This window comes from Prionailurus viverrinus, chromosome F1 (assembly GCF_022837055.1).
Source record: "Prionailurus viverrinus isolate Anna chromosome F1, UM_Priviv_1.0, whole genome shotgun sequence".
Taxonomy (NCBI): Eukaryota; Metazoa; Chordata; class Mammalia; order Carnivora; family Felidae; genus Prionailurus; species Prionailurus viverrinus.
The window spans coordinates 55,345,669-55,363,599 of record NC_062577.1 but is presented as its reverse complement, the minus strand read 5'-3'; the positions used below and the strand labels follow the sequence as shown (position 1 = coordinate 55,363,599).

General features: G+C 37.7%; 1 protein-coding gene across 3 annotated transcripts in view; it reads right to left on the bottom strand.

Moving 5' to 3' along the window:
* The window catches only part of MARK1 (microtubule affinity regulating kinase 1), a 118,332-nt gene that overhangs the window by 40,760 nt on the left and 59,641 nt on the right, over window positions 1–17,931 (bottom strand). For 2 of the 3 annotated variants that reach the window (XM_047840577.1, XM_047840576.1), the window contains exons 4-6: window positions 8,669–8,717; window positions 7,592–7,657; window positions 3,802–3,872 (exon numbers count right to left, since the gene is read on the bottom strand). In XM_047840577.1, the coding sequence (XP_047696533.1) occupies window positions 3,802–3,872; window positions 7,592–7,657; window positions 8,669–8,717 (186 nt within the window). Of the gene's footprint in view, window positions 1–3,801; window positions 3,873–7,591; window positions 7,658–8,668; window positions 8,812–17,931 lie in introns of those variants that run through there. The other variant, XM_047840578.1, reaches the window with a different exon arrangement.

Sequence of the window (17,931 nt, the reverse complement as noted above, 5' to 3'; positions counted from 1 at the left end):
ACGTTCAAAGTAGAAGTGAGATTGATAGTTCAGTACTATAAAATTATTCTAATGTATATTAAAATGGTTCAGACAGAAACATGAATTCAAAACAAAATCAACACACAATGAGCAATATGTAATTCGATTAAATTCATTTTTGATTCAACAGTTTACTGAGTACCTGCTACGTGCAAGAAAATGTGCTGGCTGCTAGGGGAACACAAAATGAACACGACATGGACCCTGCCCTTAAGGAGCTGAAAGTCTGATTAGGAGAAAATATGTACATATCTTACATGTCTATGAGCAACCATAATACAAGGCAGAGTCACAAAGAAGTGAGGGGAATCATATTATATAAAGAACAATTTCAGTCAGAAATGCTGCCCGGAGTAGGTGATATTTGATCTACGCCATCCTTGAATGACAGTACTAAATATTTCAGGGTGAGATTTGGTGATGGGGAGGTAGGGGCAAGGTGGTGAAATGTACTGATGTTGAGACAACACAATGTATTTGAAAGTAGGTGGGAAAATGGTAATAGTGGCAGTAAATGTTGACAGGTTGGTAAAAACCTCCAAATTCCAAACTACACAGGTACCACAGAACCACTAAATGTTTTTAGGCAGAGCAGTGGTGAATGAGTATGATCAATTTGAAGTGTAAATCCCTAAAATACAGCAGAATCTTGCAATGAATAGTTGTAAGTATTAATTTTCTTAAATACGCTTTAAATTTCTAATATCCAATTTTCATTAAAACATGTTTATTAGGCAAGAGATACATACTTATATGTAAATATCGATACACCTTTTAGAAAATATTTATTTTTGGGAGAAAGAGAGATGCAGAGAGAGAGGGGGAGACAGAGGATCCAAAGCAGGTTCTGTGCTGATAGCAGAGAGCCTGATGCAGGGCTCGAACTCACAAACCATGAGACCATGACCTGAGCTGAAGTCGGAGACTCTAACCGACTGAGCCACCTAGGCGTCTCCCAGGCACCCAGTATTAATACATCTTAATGAATATATTATAAGGCTATTTTTGTATCATGGATGACAGAAATTTGCTGATAATACTGGTTTTCAAGACACTCTGTCTTAGTAATAGTGAAGAAGGCATGTGATAGATAATGATTCGGCTATCAAACATGCATTTCACATTAGACAGAATGATCTCTATGAAAGCAGTTCTAAAGGCATTTCTGCAATAAAAATCTCCTGAGCCTTAAAGTCTTAAGAATGGAAAGATAATTAAAGAGAATGCTCTGTATTAAGCATTTCATTCTCCCCAAACTCTATGACCTCTGACTTCTATCAGTTAAATATGGTGGCTTATAGTATTACGAAACTTACCTAGCAGGTACACTTTCTGCCATGAAAGAGAAGTTCTGCCTTCTGTCTGACTCACTGCAAGAATCCCCCATTCACAAGCCTAAATTTTACTGCATTATTCTATGGCCAGATCCTTCCATCCCAAAATATTCTGTACTTCCTTAAGTAGAATGTAGGAACTTCCTTGTGATTGTTCTTTTTTGGATCTTGAAAACACGATTTACAATCAGGCCTGAACTGACGCTAAAAACCAGACATGTCAGTGTTTTGCTATGAGGTGCAAATGTTGCATTGCTGTGCAATTAACTTGTAAGGGAGTCAGGAACTCCCAAGTTTTAAGTTACTGTTATTGGAAGAGCAGAATCAATACTATGATTTTCTTGTAGGCCCTCAAAACTTTAGGAATAGAGGAGCACTGTATGGTCAATGACTGCTAAGGTTCTCTTAAATTGTCTCAGGATGATTCTAACAGCACAGTCAAGGACATAGATATGTAAATACTTGCTAATATAGTACATTCTTAAACTGTTAACGTAATTTCATGATACAGAGCAAATAAAAATAAATGTACATTTATTCTTTGTCTTAACTAAATTTATAAAGAAAAATACGCACCTCGAAAGGAAACTGAAAAACAAATATATAACCTTTTGTCAAAATGACTACAAAACTGTGTGTACGTGTATCCCTCATTTTATTTTTATTTTTATTTATTTTTTATTTTTTTTTGGTGTATCCCTCATTTTAAAAAACATGAGTTACCTTTTTAATTCTGAAGGAAGACATATAAATAGTAAATACATTTAATATGTATAATAAATAATTATAAAGGAAATATTTCCTATTGCATTACATTTTAAATAGCAACATGAAGAATATGAAACTGATTTCAAAAAATAATTCAGACTCTATTTTTAAAATGAGCCAATGAGTAATTATGTGGATTTTATGACACTATCTACGTTCCAGCCTTCTATCCTGTTCCAACCCATCAGTAAAGATGGGCAAGTTCTTTATAATAGCAGGCACTGTCACCTTCTCTAATTTCACAGACTACCCGACACAGTTTTGTCCACACAGTATGATTTCAGTAAATAAATACAGCCAGCTGACTAAAAGGAACAAGAGTGAGTAGCAGCAGTCTATGGAATATACAGTAAGATCCCAGCGGAAACATTCAATGTCAACTGTAATTTTCTTGCTGACTGGCTACTAATTATAACTTCATGACTGATACTGAGAGAACAATGGCTTTTAAAGTGATGACTAGAGCTTTACTTAAGGTGAGCCTCTGGCCCAGGACAGGAGAGCCCTGAGTGGTATGTCCAGTTCTTTCATGTTGCGTCCTCATTATCAGTTGTCTTTAGATTTCAGACATTTTAGGATGAATGTTTGTAGGACTCCATCCTGAATAAAAGGGCCATACCTATCTTTGATATAAAGCATTTCACATATTATGCTCCAAAAAGTAATGACTCTGTGGGATAGCAACAGAGTTTTATAACACAAACTCACTTCATGATCAATTTGGAGAATACTATGTCAAAAACAGGTGAAACAGTTTCTCTCTCTCTCTCTCTCTCTCTCTCCTCCAGAACTTTTAACTTCTTCAAATTGTTTATATGTTAACATACATGTAACATCTCTTGGAGGAGGCCTCTGTATAGGTATTCAGTGGATCCCAAACTTTTAACTGGAGAATGGGCATCCGTGCAGAAGTACCGAGCTAGTTTTAACTGAACTATTTTAAATTCACTAAGGTAAAGTTTGGGACACAGCAAGTTGTCTGATGAAATTTTACTTCCATAAATTTTATGAACAATTTATAATTCATTAATTGTCATTTTCATCATCATTTATAAAGTATGTTAATTTTAATCACTTCATTCCTAAACATTAGAAGTAAAAACCCAAGATGAACTTAAATTACTTTTCTTATATTTTCTATAAAAAGTCATATTCAATTTGAACTGGAAATATAAACATCTTACCATATTCTTCTCCCACATTTGTAAGGCTTCTTGCCTACTTAACTAAATAAAATTGACCACGGTTTGTAAATCTACAAAACCATGAGTTCTAATACCAAGACATCTTTAATGACAAAAGAAAAGAGAATAATGTCTTTAAGCACAATGCATATATACTTCATACATTAAGCTAATAATACTTGATAATTATTGGATAAAGGATTAAATATTTCTTTTCTTAGTTTAGTCTATATTTCCAGAACTATCAATGAATTGTCTTACCTATAAGACATTTCACTATTTATCACCATCTAAAAATAACCATATGCAACTATTTTAAATTTAAATTCAGGAAGAACAAACTTCTTTTTCAGTTTCCCATTCTTTAAAAAGTATAAGATAGCAGGACTTTTCCTCTTTAAAATACCATGTACTCTGAAGTCCAGTTTGTGATACTGTGCATTGTACATCACTAAAAACATTAACAAAACAAAGTTAAAAACTACTTTCCATACCTGCCTAAATTTTGCACGGGCCTCTTTTTCTTTCATTCTTCCATGGGCAACTAAGTAATCAAATACTTCACCTGAATCAGAAAGGTAAAGCAATAAAACATACACAAATCTCCAATTAACAGTACAAGCAATGTCAAGTTCTTGCCTTGTTTTTAGAGCAGCTTTTGACCCACAATTTTCTGATAGTTTTACGTAAATCACAAACTATTACATGAATAGAAAAAACAGGGAAAAATTACACACAGAATTGAGTGTCTGTAAGCAGCTTATGATTTAGCAAAACTCTTTTAAAAAATAAGTCATGAAAACATAACTGAGAAAACTTGCTTTCTGATTTCAACTATTACATAAAAATACAGTCAACTCTTTATTATGCATTCAAATAAAGGGAAGCCACAGCATGAGCAATCAAAAACTATACCTGGCATTGTATTTGGGGGCTACGTGTCAAACAAAGTAACAAAAGTCATGTTACGTTGGATCTCTCTCTTTTAAATTCTACTTGTCATGGAGTCTTGGTCAAATTCCTTCTGACTGCTTCCATTCCCACTGATTTCGTGCTTTTTCCTCTGATTATGCTAGTCTCGCTATACTCATTTCATCTATTTTGGTTCTTAACTACTTATGCAGAATTAAATCATCCGGTGTGTGTCTCCTATTACTCTGAACCAACTTCAACGATCATATCTGCCCTATCCCCAGGACAGAACACAAAATGGGTAGACAATACATACTTGTTGAAATAATTCAAACGAGAAACTGTGGAAATTTCCTATTAGACCCATTACTTTACATGTATATAAGTTTTTTTTTTTTCATTTTTCTCTAGTTAATACTTGTAAAAAAAAAACCCTAAATTACTATTTAGTGACAATATTAAAAATAAAATATCTCAGTATAAGGGAGAAATTTATTTTTAATGTCCTTATAATTTACACCAGATAGATATACATGTCTATTTAAAACTCCTAAGATGGCTTAAGGCATTCTTGTAAATATAGCAGAGTGGTTAAAAACTCAGGCTTTAGAATCAGACCAATTTTGTTATGAATCCCTGTTTAGCTCTAAGTAGCTACTGGGAGACAATGAGGAAGATTTCTCAACTTTATTAAGATCCTGCTTCTATTTACTGTCTATCTCACATGGCTGTTATAAGGATTAAATGAAATAACGCATGTGCTTAGCACAGTGGCATACAGTAAGCACTCAATAAATTATACATTTGTATCTCAGTATACAGTAAATTGTATGTGTGTGTGTGTATGTGTATATATATATGCAATATCAATCCTAGGATATCAATAAAACATTAAAAACCAAATATGTAATGATGTATGTCAGATGAAACTAATACACCTACAGTGTCAGACAACATATGATACCAGGCATACTTAAATGACTGAATGGGATGATGAAAATAGATGTGAGTGGATGCTCTAGTTGACCCATCACGGTAGTTAATTCCAGATATGTGAGTTTAGGCTGGGAAAGACATATGCAAGAATTCAAAAATATGGACTGCTCTTAAGTTCTGCCTAGGACATCTATAGCCCAGATGTTTACAAGACTTAGTCCTTCACTAATTATATATTACTTGTTTATGATTTGCTTCCCCCAAAGAATGTAATCTTCTTGAGGGCAGGGACTTTGTGTTTGCTCACCCATGTGTTCCCAGCAGCTAGAATAACATGTGGTACATAACACACGTCTAATAAATAATGTTTGTGTGAACAAAAGAAGAAATAAAACACACCATTCCAGAGCAGCCGAACACACACTTTTAATGGGTTCTTTGGGATTAAATGTGGTTCAGAATCATAAAGGAGTTCCCTGCCTACCTAATCACAGAAAATCTTCTGCCCCATTAGTGAACCAGAATCAAAACTGATCTAAATACTCCTGACAAAGAAGCAGCTGTCTGACTCAACTCTTTTTCTCATGACAGATTCAATCCTAAAATATCTAGAAATTTCAGAGGAAAAATATTAAGTGTTGATTATAAAAGTTACCTTGCCGGTTATAGATTAAAAAGGCAAGAAAATGATTCCAGATTTAGCACCACAGAACCATGACGGTTTTGTTAGAGGATCCCTAACGGGCAAGACTTGGCGAAAACCTACCACTAGAAACCAGAACTGAATGAGAGAGCACCTGGTATGGGCTGAACTCTGGTAAACACCTCTGCCCACTGTACCCCACGGCCCTTCCTCACTGTGCTACTGAAGGAGAGCGGTGAGGATCCCACGCGCTCTCTGTTCCTCCAGCCACTGCTCCCCTTCATCAGCGCCAATACAGAGTTGACTGCACTTCCCGTTTATCGTTAAACAGCATACATATTAATATTAACACAGCCTTGTGGTGGTGCCCCTTCATAAAAACAGAAGTGTCCACCGATTTTTAGCAGTCTGTAATTTCTCATATCAAAGCTTATCTAGCCCCTTTCTCTACACTTTAGATCACCAAACGGGGGGAAAAAAAAGAGTCTAAGTGAACTAAAAATAACACCCAGGGTTCCCACGCTGACAAACTGTTATATAAAATCTAACTAAAGGATAGAAAGAGAGATAATCCATTATGTGGTATCCATACATTCACTAATTTTATTACAGACCTACATCTCATACAAATTTGCATGGCTGTATTAGTATTTAAAAAAAATCCTATAATAATAAGCCTTAATGACATAGGTTTTCACGTTAAGTCAAAAAACCTACATTAAAATACTTTCAGGATGAGAAAAGGCTTTGCAAAAAACCAAACCTACTGAAACTTTCAGTTTGCATTAAAAACTGAAAAAGCTACTAAAATAGATGTAATATTTATAGTAAACATTTTTAGAAATCTAAGAAACAGTACAAAAATACATAGTTTAGGTATAATAGACTAGAATAAATCCTCTTTATTCTTACATACAAATCTACACATTAGCTAAAAGGATCAACACTAAATTCAACCCTAAGTTTTTCTACTGATTAGCAAAAAAGCTAATTAGCCACAGTGGTTTACATAATTTCAGCTGCTCTCCTCTTTTTCAATTGCTTAACACCTTCAAGCATTCTGTTTTACTGGTTCAATGATTTAGCTTCAGAAAATTTTAAATTTGTTTCTAAGAAAGTTCTGTGCCTCAAAGTCACAACAGTAACTTTGAGCCAACATCTGTCTCCTTTGAGGGAAAGTGTGGAAGATGAAGCTGCTTTTGTCATATACCCGTGTTTGAATCCTTCCCATTTTCGACACTATGTAGTCAAAGTATCCATTACATTCGACACATGCATCTGTATTTCTCTATCAACTCAGTCCTCTAACTTATAACATGTATAAATCGATACTTGTTTAAATCGAGACATTTTATGGGTTATCTTGAAAATCCATGTATATTGAGACTCTGTCATATGTGACCAACCTCTGGCCCAGAACACACTTTTACTATAAACTTTATCAGATACATTGTGAATTTGAAATTTCCTTATAGCCAAGTGCTTCTAATCACAATATTATGACATACTATAATATGTAAAGAGAATCAAAACATTCATAACAATGTAAATTTAGGGTTTTGAAAACTGTCTTTAGGCAATTTTATGTAAGCCAAAAATCCAACTTTTAAATGTAGGATCAATAGTTCTTGAGAGCAAACACTGAATTTTCCTTAAGATATACCACTTAAAAGCATTTTAAATAAAACTGTCGATTCATTAGTAACAGTGAACACGTGTTATAATAAACCTTTGAGTGTTGATAGTTCTGTATGTCTCATCAAAGATAACTTTTCCACCCCTCTCATCCTTACCCCCACTCGCATACTCCATGACTAAATAGAGGGTCTTCTCCGTTTCAATAACTTCAAACAATTTTACTGAAAAAAAAATTAGAGATATAACTGTAATTGTTAGCATATATGGGATATGCTTTAAGAAAATTTAAGGTAATCCTAAGCCAGTGGAAAATCTGAGTATTTACTAAAAATTATTAATGACAATTTTAAACTGAAAAATTCTCTCAAAGGTAATTACTACTGCGGAAGAAAACCACTTACCACAAAGTGATTTGGAACCAAATCTGTTGGGTCAAAAGAGTTAAGTTTCTGGGATTAAAAACCATTACTTTTTCTAATGAGAAGAATATAATAAAAAGGAGACGCTTAAAATCAGGATAAAATTTTAACTAAAGCTTAAAAGAGACTGTATTATAACAACACATATGTTGTACTATCATAAAATGTTGACCAATCTTTGGTACAGAAACAAAAATATTCTATAATTATGTGGTATTATAAAAGTTTTTGGTTAAAAAAACCACCAAATTATCAGACTTACATAATTGAAATGATATACCACAAATAATCACATTAATATCTCTAGTAAATATAATATTTTTAAATGTGAAAGAAACAAGTGTTTAGAAAACGGGCAGGTTAAAAGAAGAATTACTTTTTCCTTCTTATCATCCATTGACTTGATATGTTACATGTAATCAATCTATTTATTTGTAAATGTAGGGGAAAACCAGAACTTATAGGAATAAATTCACTAAAATTAAAATCAACCCTATTTTCTTTAAAATTCAAATTAGTTATTTTGCCCTATGATCAAACCTAAATGCATATTATCAAATTATCTGGAATTCATTTCTTATAAATACTGCAATGGCAAGCAATCTCTATTTAGGGCAATTTAGAAAGGAGATAAAAAAATATTCATATGCATTAACTCCAAGTCAAATATATTATTTTAATGGAGAGCTTAAGACAGCAATGCAGTAGAAAATAGCCATTTGCAGCCTTCAATTTCTATAAAATTCTACCTTTTCAAATAGTCTCAAATTAAGGAATATACTTCATCATTAATTGTATACATGAATTTCATACCTATGTTAGGATGATTTAGTATCTTCATTATTCGTACTTCTCGAAACAACTGTTAAAGAAAACAGGTAGACATATTTCTGTTAAAACCATTCGCTTGAAGAAATTCATCTTCGTACAAGACACTAGAAGATCCTGGTAATGAGCTAAGAAAGAAACAAGAGATTTGTTTCTCAGATTGACCTCTAACTCTGCTGAGACTTGATTTCCAGGACAATTATAATGAGATGAACTCAGATGGTTCTGTTTGTGTGTGTATATGTGTGTGAATACACCACATACAATAAAACTTGCACTTTTATTTGACTGCTCTTCATTACTGGCAATAAAAGAAAAATACTGTGGAAATGAAACTAAATGATCTCTCACATGATTTTTATCCAAAACCAAGCTTCCTTGGAGGCTGGGGTGGTGGGGAGGGGAAGGGGGTGGTGGTTCTGATACTTTAGTCATCTCTACTGGTTGATCAGGCACTTTATGAAAGATTAAATGATATAAACCTACACTAAGTAAAAGTTGAAAAGGAAACAAGACTATTTTCAGTAGCATTTTTAAGGAGACTTGTATAATAGTAAAGGACATTAAAAATTTATTTACCACATTATATAAAACCAAAACATACTGAAAATAAGTCACTTGAAACACGAATGTTAAAAATTCATGCCTTTTAGTTTTCAATATAGGGCCCATTTTTCAAAAGTGTGATCTGGCATTTTTTTGCTCTATGCCGTCTTTTGAGTACTGTTAAGTTCAGAATCAAGCATCTAGTTCAGGAAAACAGAAGGGCCAATAACTGATAATATTCGAAAAAAGTCTATATTATGACATACGATCTAAGGTTAATGCTTTCAGAGGGGACATTTCTCCAAGGAAGATACACAAATGGCCAGAAAGAATGTGAAAAGAAGCTCAACATCATTAATCATTAGGGAAATGCAAATCAAAACCACAACATGAGGTAACCCTTCAGACTCAGGATGGCTACTATTAAACAAAACAAAATAACAAGTCTGGGCAAGGATGTGGATAAAGTGTATACACCTAAAAGCAGGGATTCAAACAAGCATTTGTCGTACACCTACGTTCACAACAGCTAAAAGGAAGAAGCAGCCCGAGTTTCAACTGAGGAATAAATGAACAAAATGTCGTATATACATACAATGGAATAATACTGTCTTTTTTTAATTAATAAAACAATTTTTTTAATTTTGAGAGAGAGCATGCATAAGTGAGGGAGGGGCAGAGTAAGGGAGGGGCAGAAAGAGAGAAGGAGAGGGAGAATCCCAAGCAGGCTCTGCGCTGTCAGCACAGCACCTGATGCAGGGCTTGATCCCATAAACTGTGAGATCACGACCTGAGCCGAAACCAAGAGTCGGACGCTCACTCAACTGAGCCACCCAGGCACCCGGGATAACATTCAGTCTTAAAAAGGAAAGACACTCTGACATACACTAAGACGAACAAACCTTGAGGACATTAGGCTAAATGCAATAAACCAGTTGCAGGAGGAGAAATACCATACGATTTCCCGTGTATATTAGGTATGTAGAATAAGGTCAAACTAATAGACACAGAAGTCAGCCAAGGCCTGGGGTGACTGAGGCAAAGAGTTTCACTGTCTAATGGGTATAGAGTTCTCAGTTTGGAAGACGAAAAAAGTTCTGGAGATGGCCGGTGGTGATGTGTGCACAGTAATATGAATGTATTTGACACCACTGAACTGTATGTTTAAAAATGGTTAAAATGGTAAATCTTAGGTGTACTTTAACACAAGTTAAAAACAGAATATAATGTGTTGATATGCCTCAAAAAATTTCACACCAATGATAAACCTACGTAAGGCTTATCTACCACTAAGGGAGTCATCCTTAACTACATGCCTCCCCGAAGTCTGCACATCAGATCTATCACCAAGACCTACTGACCCGACCTCCAAAATTCATCTCGCATCTGTCAACTTCTATCTATCCATACAGGCAACACTGTCACACTGGATCCCATAGGTCTCTATACATCCATTCTGCATTCTCTTTTCTGTCCTCCCATCCTCCAACCCATTAACCATGCAGCACTACACTGCTGATCACCACTGCTGGTTTTCCAATGCCATTAGAACAAGATCTTCAACATGGGCCACCAGGCCTTGAAAATCAGTACCTTGCCTACCTTGCCATGCTTATCTCATGACACTACGTACCATCGACATGGATGTCTCCTAGATGGACTTCACTTAAGGCACCCAGCCATCTTTCTCAGTTGAACTTGCTAAGATCCCTCACTACTCAGGGCCTTTGCACACGCTCTTCCCCCCTCTGCCTGGAATGAATGCTCTTCATTCACTTTTTGAATTATGAAATATTTCAAATTTGTTAAAAAGTACAGAAACAAATATAGCACTTACCTCCGTATTCACTACCAAGATTAAACAACTTACGTTAATGTTCTGCGATATTTTCGTGAGATTTTATTTTTAAGAAAAATTATGAATTTTAATTATTTAATAAAATATGAAGACATTAATCATTCTAGTCATAGCTAGAGTATCCCTCTCTTTTTCTTCCTCCCCATCCTAGATAAAACCACTACCCTAATGCTGGTATATAACAAGCTATAAGCTTTTATTAATTTTCTATAGTGCATATATAAATAGCGATATTAACTTTTTTGTGTTTTAAACTTTATATAAGTGGAGTCATATTGAATATATCTCTCTAAACTTATTTTTTCTTCAACATTATGTTTTCTTTGTTCTACCCCTGGTATGTACTGATCTGGTCCATTTACTTTAATTGCCATGTTCCATTACAGTACATGAGGAAACTACAGTTTATACACTGTTCTATTGACGATGCTTAACTTACTGATGTATTTTCCCTACTGCAGTCAGTGCTATAACGAAAATTCTTGACACGTTCACGGGAAGTCCATCGTTTACATTAGGGTTCACTCTCGGTGTTGTACATTCCAGGGGGTTCAACAAATGTACAATGACACGTATCCAACACCACAGTATCACACAGACTAGTTTCACTGCCCTAGATATCCCTCACGCTCCACCTACTCACCCTTCCCTCCCATAAATCCCTGACAACCACTAACCTTTTTTACTTTTTCCATAATTTTACCTCTTGAGAAGATCATACAGCTGGAATCATGGAATATGTGGCCTTTTCAGATTGACTTCTTTCGCTTAGTTAATATACATTCAATGTTCCTCCGTGTCCTTCCATGACTTGACAGAGCATTTATTTTTAGCACCGAATGATATTTCATTGTATGGATGTACCAGTTTATTTATCCGTTAACCTACATCTTGATTGCGTCCAAGTTTTGACAAATTACGAATAAAGCTGCTATAAACTGTGTGCAGGTTTTTGTGTGGATGTAAGTTTGTAACTCATTTGGGTAAATGCCAAGCAGGATGACTGGTGGATTTTACGGTAGTATGTTTAGCTCTGTAAGAAACCACCAGACTGTCTTCCAAAGTGGCCATGCCATTTTATATTCCCACCAGCAATGAGAGTTCTCGTCACTCTACATCCTTAGCAGTATTTGGCGTTGTTAGTGTTTTGTATTTTCACATTCTAATAGGTGTGTGGTGGCATCCCACTGTTGTTCAAATTTCCAATTCCTAATAACAGACGGCGTTGATCATCTTTCCATATGCTTATTTGCCATCTATATGTTTTCTTTGATGAGATGTCTGTTCAGATCATTTGACCACTTTTTAATTGGTTGTTTGTTTTCCTGAGTCTTTTCAAGCCAATTTTCGAGCCTGCATTTCCAACAATACCAGATGCCTGTGGATAGTAGTGAACATGGATTGTTCATCAAACACCTTTTTGTTTCTACTTTGCAACATCAGAGAATGGGTCATTCTCATGAGCAGTCCTGGAGGCCCTGGGCAGAAGTCACATACCCTCACTTCCTCCTTGAGGCTCTCAGGGAGATTGGTGGTCTGAGTGGTTGGTCTGAGTGGGGTGCTCAGGTCAGCAGAGGGAACCATGTCCAGGGGGTACCAGACATAGGACTGAGGAGATGCCACCCCTGCCCAGACTGATGGCAGGGGTAGAGTCCCGTGGGATCTCTTGTTCTGGGTGAGGAGTCCCCTCAGAACACACACAGGGTTCTTTTTTTTTGGGGGGGGGGAGACAGAGACAGAGCACAAGTGGGGGAGGGGCAGAGAGAGAAGAAGACACAGAATCCAAAGTGGGCTCCAGGCTCCGAGCTGTCAGCACAGAGCCCAATGCGGGGCTCGAACCCATGAACCGTGAGATCATGACCTGAGCTGAAGTCAGATGCTTAACCGACTGAGCCACCCAGGTGCCCCCACAGCGTTCTTACCTTAGCTGCTGACAACATCTAGGCCTCCCCTGTCTACTTACCTAATGCCCCCCTCCTCTGAACAAGACCCTTACCTCCCTGAGAGCCCCAGAGAAGTAAAAGAGGAAGTACCTCCCAAAGAGGAAGTAAGGGGCCCATCATCACGTCACCTTTGCCCAGGGACTCACTGGGCTGACAGCACGTGCAGGACTCCATGGGTTAGATTTTCAGAAAACGTGGACTTCTGGTTTCAAACTTTTTTTTTCTCTTGCTATAGCACATTAGCAGATAAAATTCACACACTAGTAGATAAAATTTACATGTGAGTGTATTATAAAGAATAAACACAAATAGTCCCTATTTTGGTTTTGCTATACTATACAGGTTTTTTTTTTTTTTTAATGTTTTTTCAACGTTTATTTATTTTTGGGACAGAGAGAGACAGAGCATGAACGGGGGAGGGGCAGAGAGAGTGGGAGACACAGAATCGGAAGCAGGCTCCAGGCTCTGAGCCATCAGCCCAGAGCCTGACGCGGGGCTCGAACTCACGGACCGCGAGATCGTTACCTGGCTGAAGTCGGACGCTTAACCGACTGCGCCACCCAGGCGCCCCAGTATACAGGTTTTAAAGTAGCTGGACTGGCTATCAATATGAGCAGCAATACTGTAAGTTTCATTTGCATTCTTCAGGATTATCACTATCGTGTCTTTTCAACAGGAAAGTGCCCAATACCAATCTTGTTCTCTACGCTTACATATAAATAAACTGCCCGTTTTCTTTACTTAGTCTTGCTTTTTTTTTTTTTTAATGTTTTTTCAACGTTTATTTATTTTTGGGACAGAGAGAGACAGAGCATGAACGGGGGAGGGGCAGAGAGAGAGGGAGACACAGAATCGGAAACAGGCTCCAGGCTCTGAGCCATCAGCCCAGAGCCTGACGCGGGGCTCGAACTCACAGAGTGCGAGATCGTGACCTGGCTGAAGTCGGACGCTTAACCGACTGCGCCACCCAGGCGCCCCATAGTCTTGCTTTCTTATTAAGACTTCACCTGTTAACTTGTTGTATCTGACTATAAAAGCACAACTCACCAGCACTGCAGTACAGAAGCCTGTAACTGCCCCCCACATCCCCTCTGCAAATCTAACGTGCACCATCCAAGCACCCTCAACACTCAGTCCACGGTGCGCCCCGCGTCCTTGCACTCCTTAAGTTGAACAGAATGCTTACCAGAGGTGATCTAGGTCCCAAACATATTTGTCGGGTATATGTGTTACTGTAAATAGATAATTTAACTAGTATATCTGTTTTCTTCTTTTTTTCTTAATTTCTATTTATTTTTTAAATGTACATCCAAGTTGGTTAGCATATAGTGCAACGATGATTTCAGTAGATTCCTTAATGCCCCTTACCCATTTAGCCCATCCCCTTCCCACAACCCCCCCAGTAACCCTCTGTTTGTTCTGCATATTTAAGTCTCTTATATTTTTGTCCCCCTCTCTGTTTTTATATTATTTTTGCTTCCCTTCCCTTATGTTCATCTGTTCTGTGTCTTAAAGTACTCATGAGTGAAGTCATACGATATTTGTCTTATCTAATTTCGCTTAGCATAACACCCTCTAGTTCTATCCACGTAGTTGCAAATGGCAAGATTTCATTATTTTTGATTGCCGAGTAATACTCCATTGTGTATCTATATCACATCTTCTTTTTATTTTTTTTTTTTTAACGTTTATTGATTTTTGAGACAGAGAGAGACAGAGCATGAACAGGGGTGGGTCAGAGACAGAGAGGGAGACACAGAATATGAAACAGGTTCCGGGCTCTGAGCTGTCAGCACAGAGCCTGATGTGGGGCTCAAACCCACGAACTGCGAGATCATGACCTGAGCTGAAGTCGGACGCTTAACCAACTGAGCCACCCAGGCGCCCCTATCACATCTTCTTTATCCGTTCACCTGTTGATGGACATTTGGGCTCTTTCCATACTTTGGCTATTGTTGGTAGTGCTGCTATAAACATTGGAGTGCATGTGCCCCTGTGAAACAGCATACCTGTATCCCTTGGATAAATACCCCATAGCGCAATTGCTGGGTTGTAGGGTAGTTCTATTTTTAGTTTTTTTGAGGAACCTCCATACCGTTTTTCAGAGTGGCTGCACCAGTTTGCATTCCCACCAGCAGTGCAAAAAAGATCTTCTCTCTCAGCATCCTCGCCAACATCTGTTATTGCCTGAGTTGTTAACGTTAGCAATTCCGACAGGCGTGAGGTGGTATCTCACTGTGGTTTTGATTTGTATTTCCCTGATGATGAGTGATGTGGAGCATTTTTTCATGTGTCGGTTAGCCAGCTGGATGTCTTCTTTGGAAAAGTGTCTATTCATGTCTTTTGCCCATTTCTTCACTGGATTATTTGTTTTTTGGGTGTTGAGTTTGATAAGTTACTTATAGATTTTGGATACTAACCCTTTATCTGATAGGTCATTTGCAACTATCTTCTCCCATCCCATCAGTTGCCTTTTAGTTTTCCTGATTGTTTCCTTTGCCGTGCAGCTCTTTATTTCGATGAGGTCCAAATAGTTCATTTTTGCTTTTGTTTCCCTTGCCTTTGGAGACGTATTGAGTAAGAAGTTGCTGCGGCCAAGGTCAAAGAGGTTTTTGCCTGCCTTCTCCTCCAGGATTTTGATGGCTTCCTGTCTTACATTGAGGTCTTTCATCCATTTTGGGTTTATTTTTGTGTATGGTGTAAGAAAGTGGTCCAGGTTTATTCTTCTGCATATCGCTGTCCAGTTTTTCCAGCACCACTTGCTGAAGAGACTGTCTTTATTCCACTGGATATTCTTTTCCTGCTTTATCAAAGATTAGTTGGCCATACGTTTGTGGGTCCATTTCTGGGTTCTCTATTCTGTTCCATCGATCTGAGTGTCTGTTCTTATGCCAGCACCATACTGTGTTGATGATTACAGCTTTGTAATACAGCTTGAAGTCCGTATATTCGCTTTCTATTGATGAATAAGAAATTACCACACTCTAGCAACTTGTAATGACACACATTTATCATCTCACAGTTTCTGTGCATCAGTAGGGCTTCATTGGGTCCTCTGGCTCCCATCGAGGTGCTGCAGTCGCATCTAGGGGTCTGACTGGGGAGAAATCCATTTCCAAGCTAACCCAGCCTGCAGCTTTAGGACTGAGGATGCTGGTTTCTTACTTGCTCTCGAGCAGAGGCCACCCTTACCTCTTAGAGACTGCTTACATGTCCTTGCCAAGTTAGGCTTCTCCAACATGGCTGTTTACTGTATTCAAGCCAGCATGGATAATCTTTAGGGCAAGTTGGCTAGAAAGGCAGTTTTATATAACATAATGTAATCATGGGAGTGAAATCCCATCACCTTTTCCATATTCTGTTGGTTAGAAACAAGTCAATGGTCCCGCCCACATTCAAGGGGAAGGGATTATACAAAGGTGTGAACACCAGAAGTGGGGATCATGGGCAGTTGCCTTAAAGTTTGTCCAATACAATTAAATGTTACATAAACCAATGAATTCAAATTTGTTGTTTAACAAAAAACAAAACAAAACAACACACACACACACACAAAAACACAAAAAAATCTGTAAATTCTAGATAAAAGCTGCTAGAGAAATTGCTGCCCACTTAAATGTGGGCAGAATAAATATCAAAGATTAAAATAAAATCTTGGGGCTGCTCTCAGATAATTCCTGGGTATCTTTAAATTCTCCCTCATTAATTAAAAAAATAAAATAAACCTGGAAATAGCAGCAAGTGTGAGTTCAGGGGTGAGATTTGTGCAAGATAAACAAAGCTAAATGCCAATCAACAGGCCCAAACTAAGAAGGGGGTGGGGTGGGGTGGGGTGGGGGAGAAACCTTGGCCTTAAATTGTTCAATGGTATGCACTGATGTGTTCAATTTAAATGTTAAATATCTATATAAGTTTTCGTAATTCCTCCCTTTACCATACTTTTTCAATTAACCGCTCCTTACGGCAGGCAAAAGAGGGTTTCCACCTTATTTTCTCCAGAAAGTGGCCCAGGGAGTGTAGCGTGTCATTCCATACGAGCTCTAATCCCAGCTCCTCTTCCTTCTCTTCTGCCTCAAGGAAGCACATAGGATTCCAAGTGTGTAGACAATGTTGTCACAGGGATAATCTTGAGGTTATTTCTCATTAATTTTTATGAAATTACTGGCAAATTCGGTGGTTTACTCTTGGAAGCAAACTGGTTGAGACATACCCTAGAACTAATGAAAACATGCTGATGCCTCCCGGCAGCTCCACGTCTGACAATATGCTCCACGTCTGACATTCTAAAGGAATGGATTAGCTGTACATGCTTCAAGCACTTCTCCACAGATACTGGGGTTTGCTTGTTGGTTTGTTCGTTCCCTAAGCTGGGTTTTGGACTGGCACTGAATTCACGAATGCGGTCCCTGACAAGAACCTAGAATTTAGCCCTTGTGTTCTACCAAGAAGTGAGGTGAGCTGGGGAGAGGATTGCAATGATCTTGTGAACATTAGGGCATGCCTGAACAGAAGTACCACGCCACTGCCATCTGGAGATGAAGCAGGAGAAACAGGAAGTTACAGGAAGGGCCAAAGTTCTCATAAGGTAATTTCTTATTCCAGTTAAAAAATTAAGACCTAGTCATTGGATTCCTGTATCTCAAAGATGTCTTCAATGTACTGTTCTATCCTTAGTTTCCTCTCCTTCAGTAATCGTTGACAAGAAGTGAGGAAAAAACCGTAATAAGCAAGAGCACGAATGTCTGTGTGGGTCGGGTGTGTGTGAAGGCTAAAAATGACAGGCAATGGTGGAAAGACCAAGAGTGGCTGCTGTTGGAAGAGAGATCGGTGTGTGTTAAGGGGCATCCTGACTCAGGATAATCAAACGCCAGTGGCCTGACCTACCAATCACCCTTCCTCCC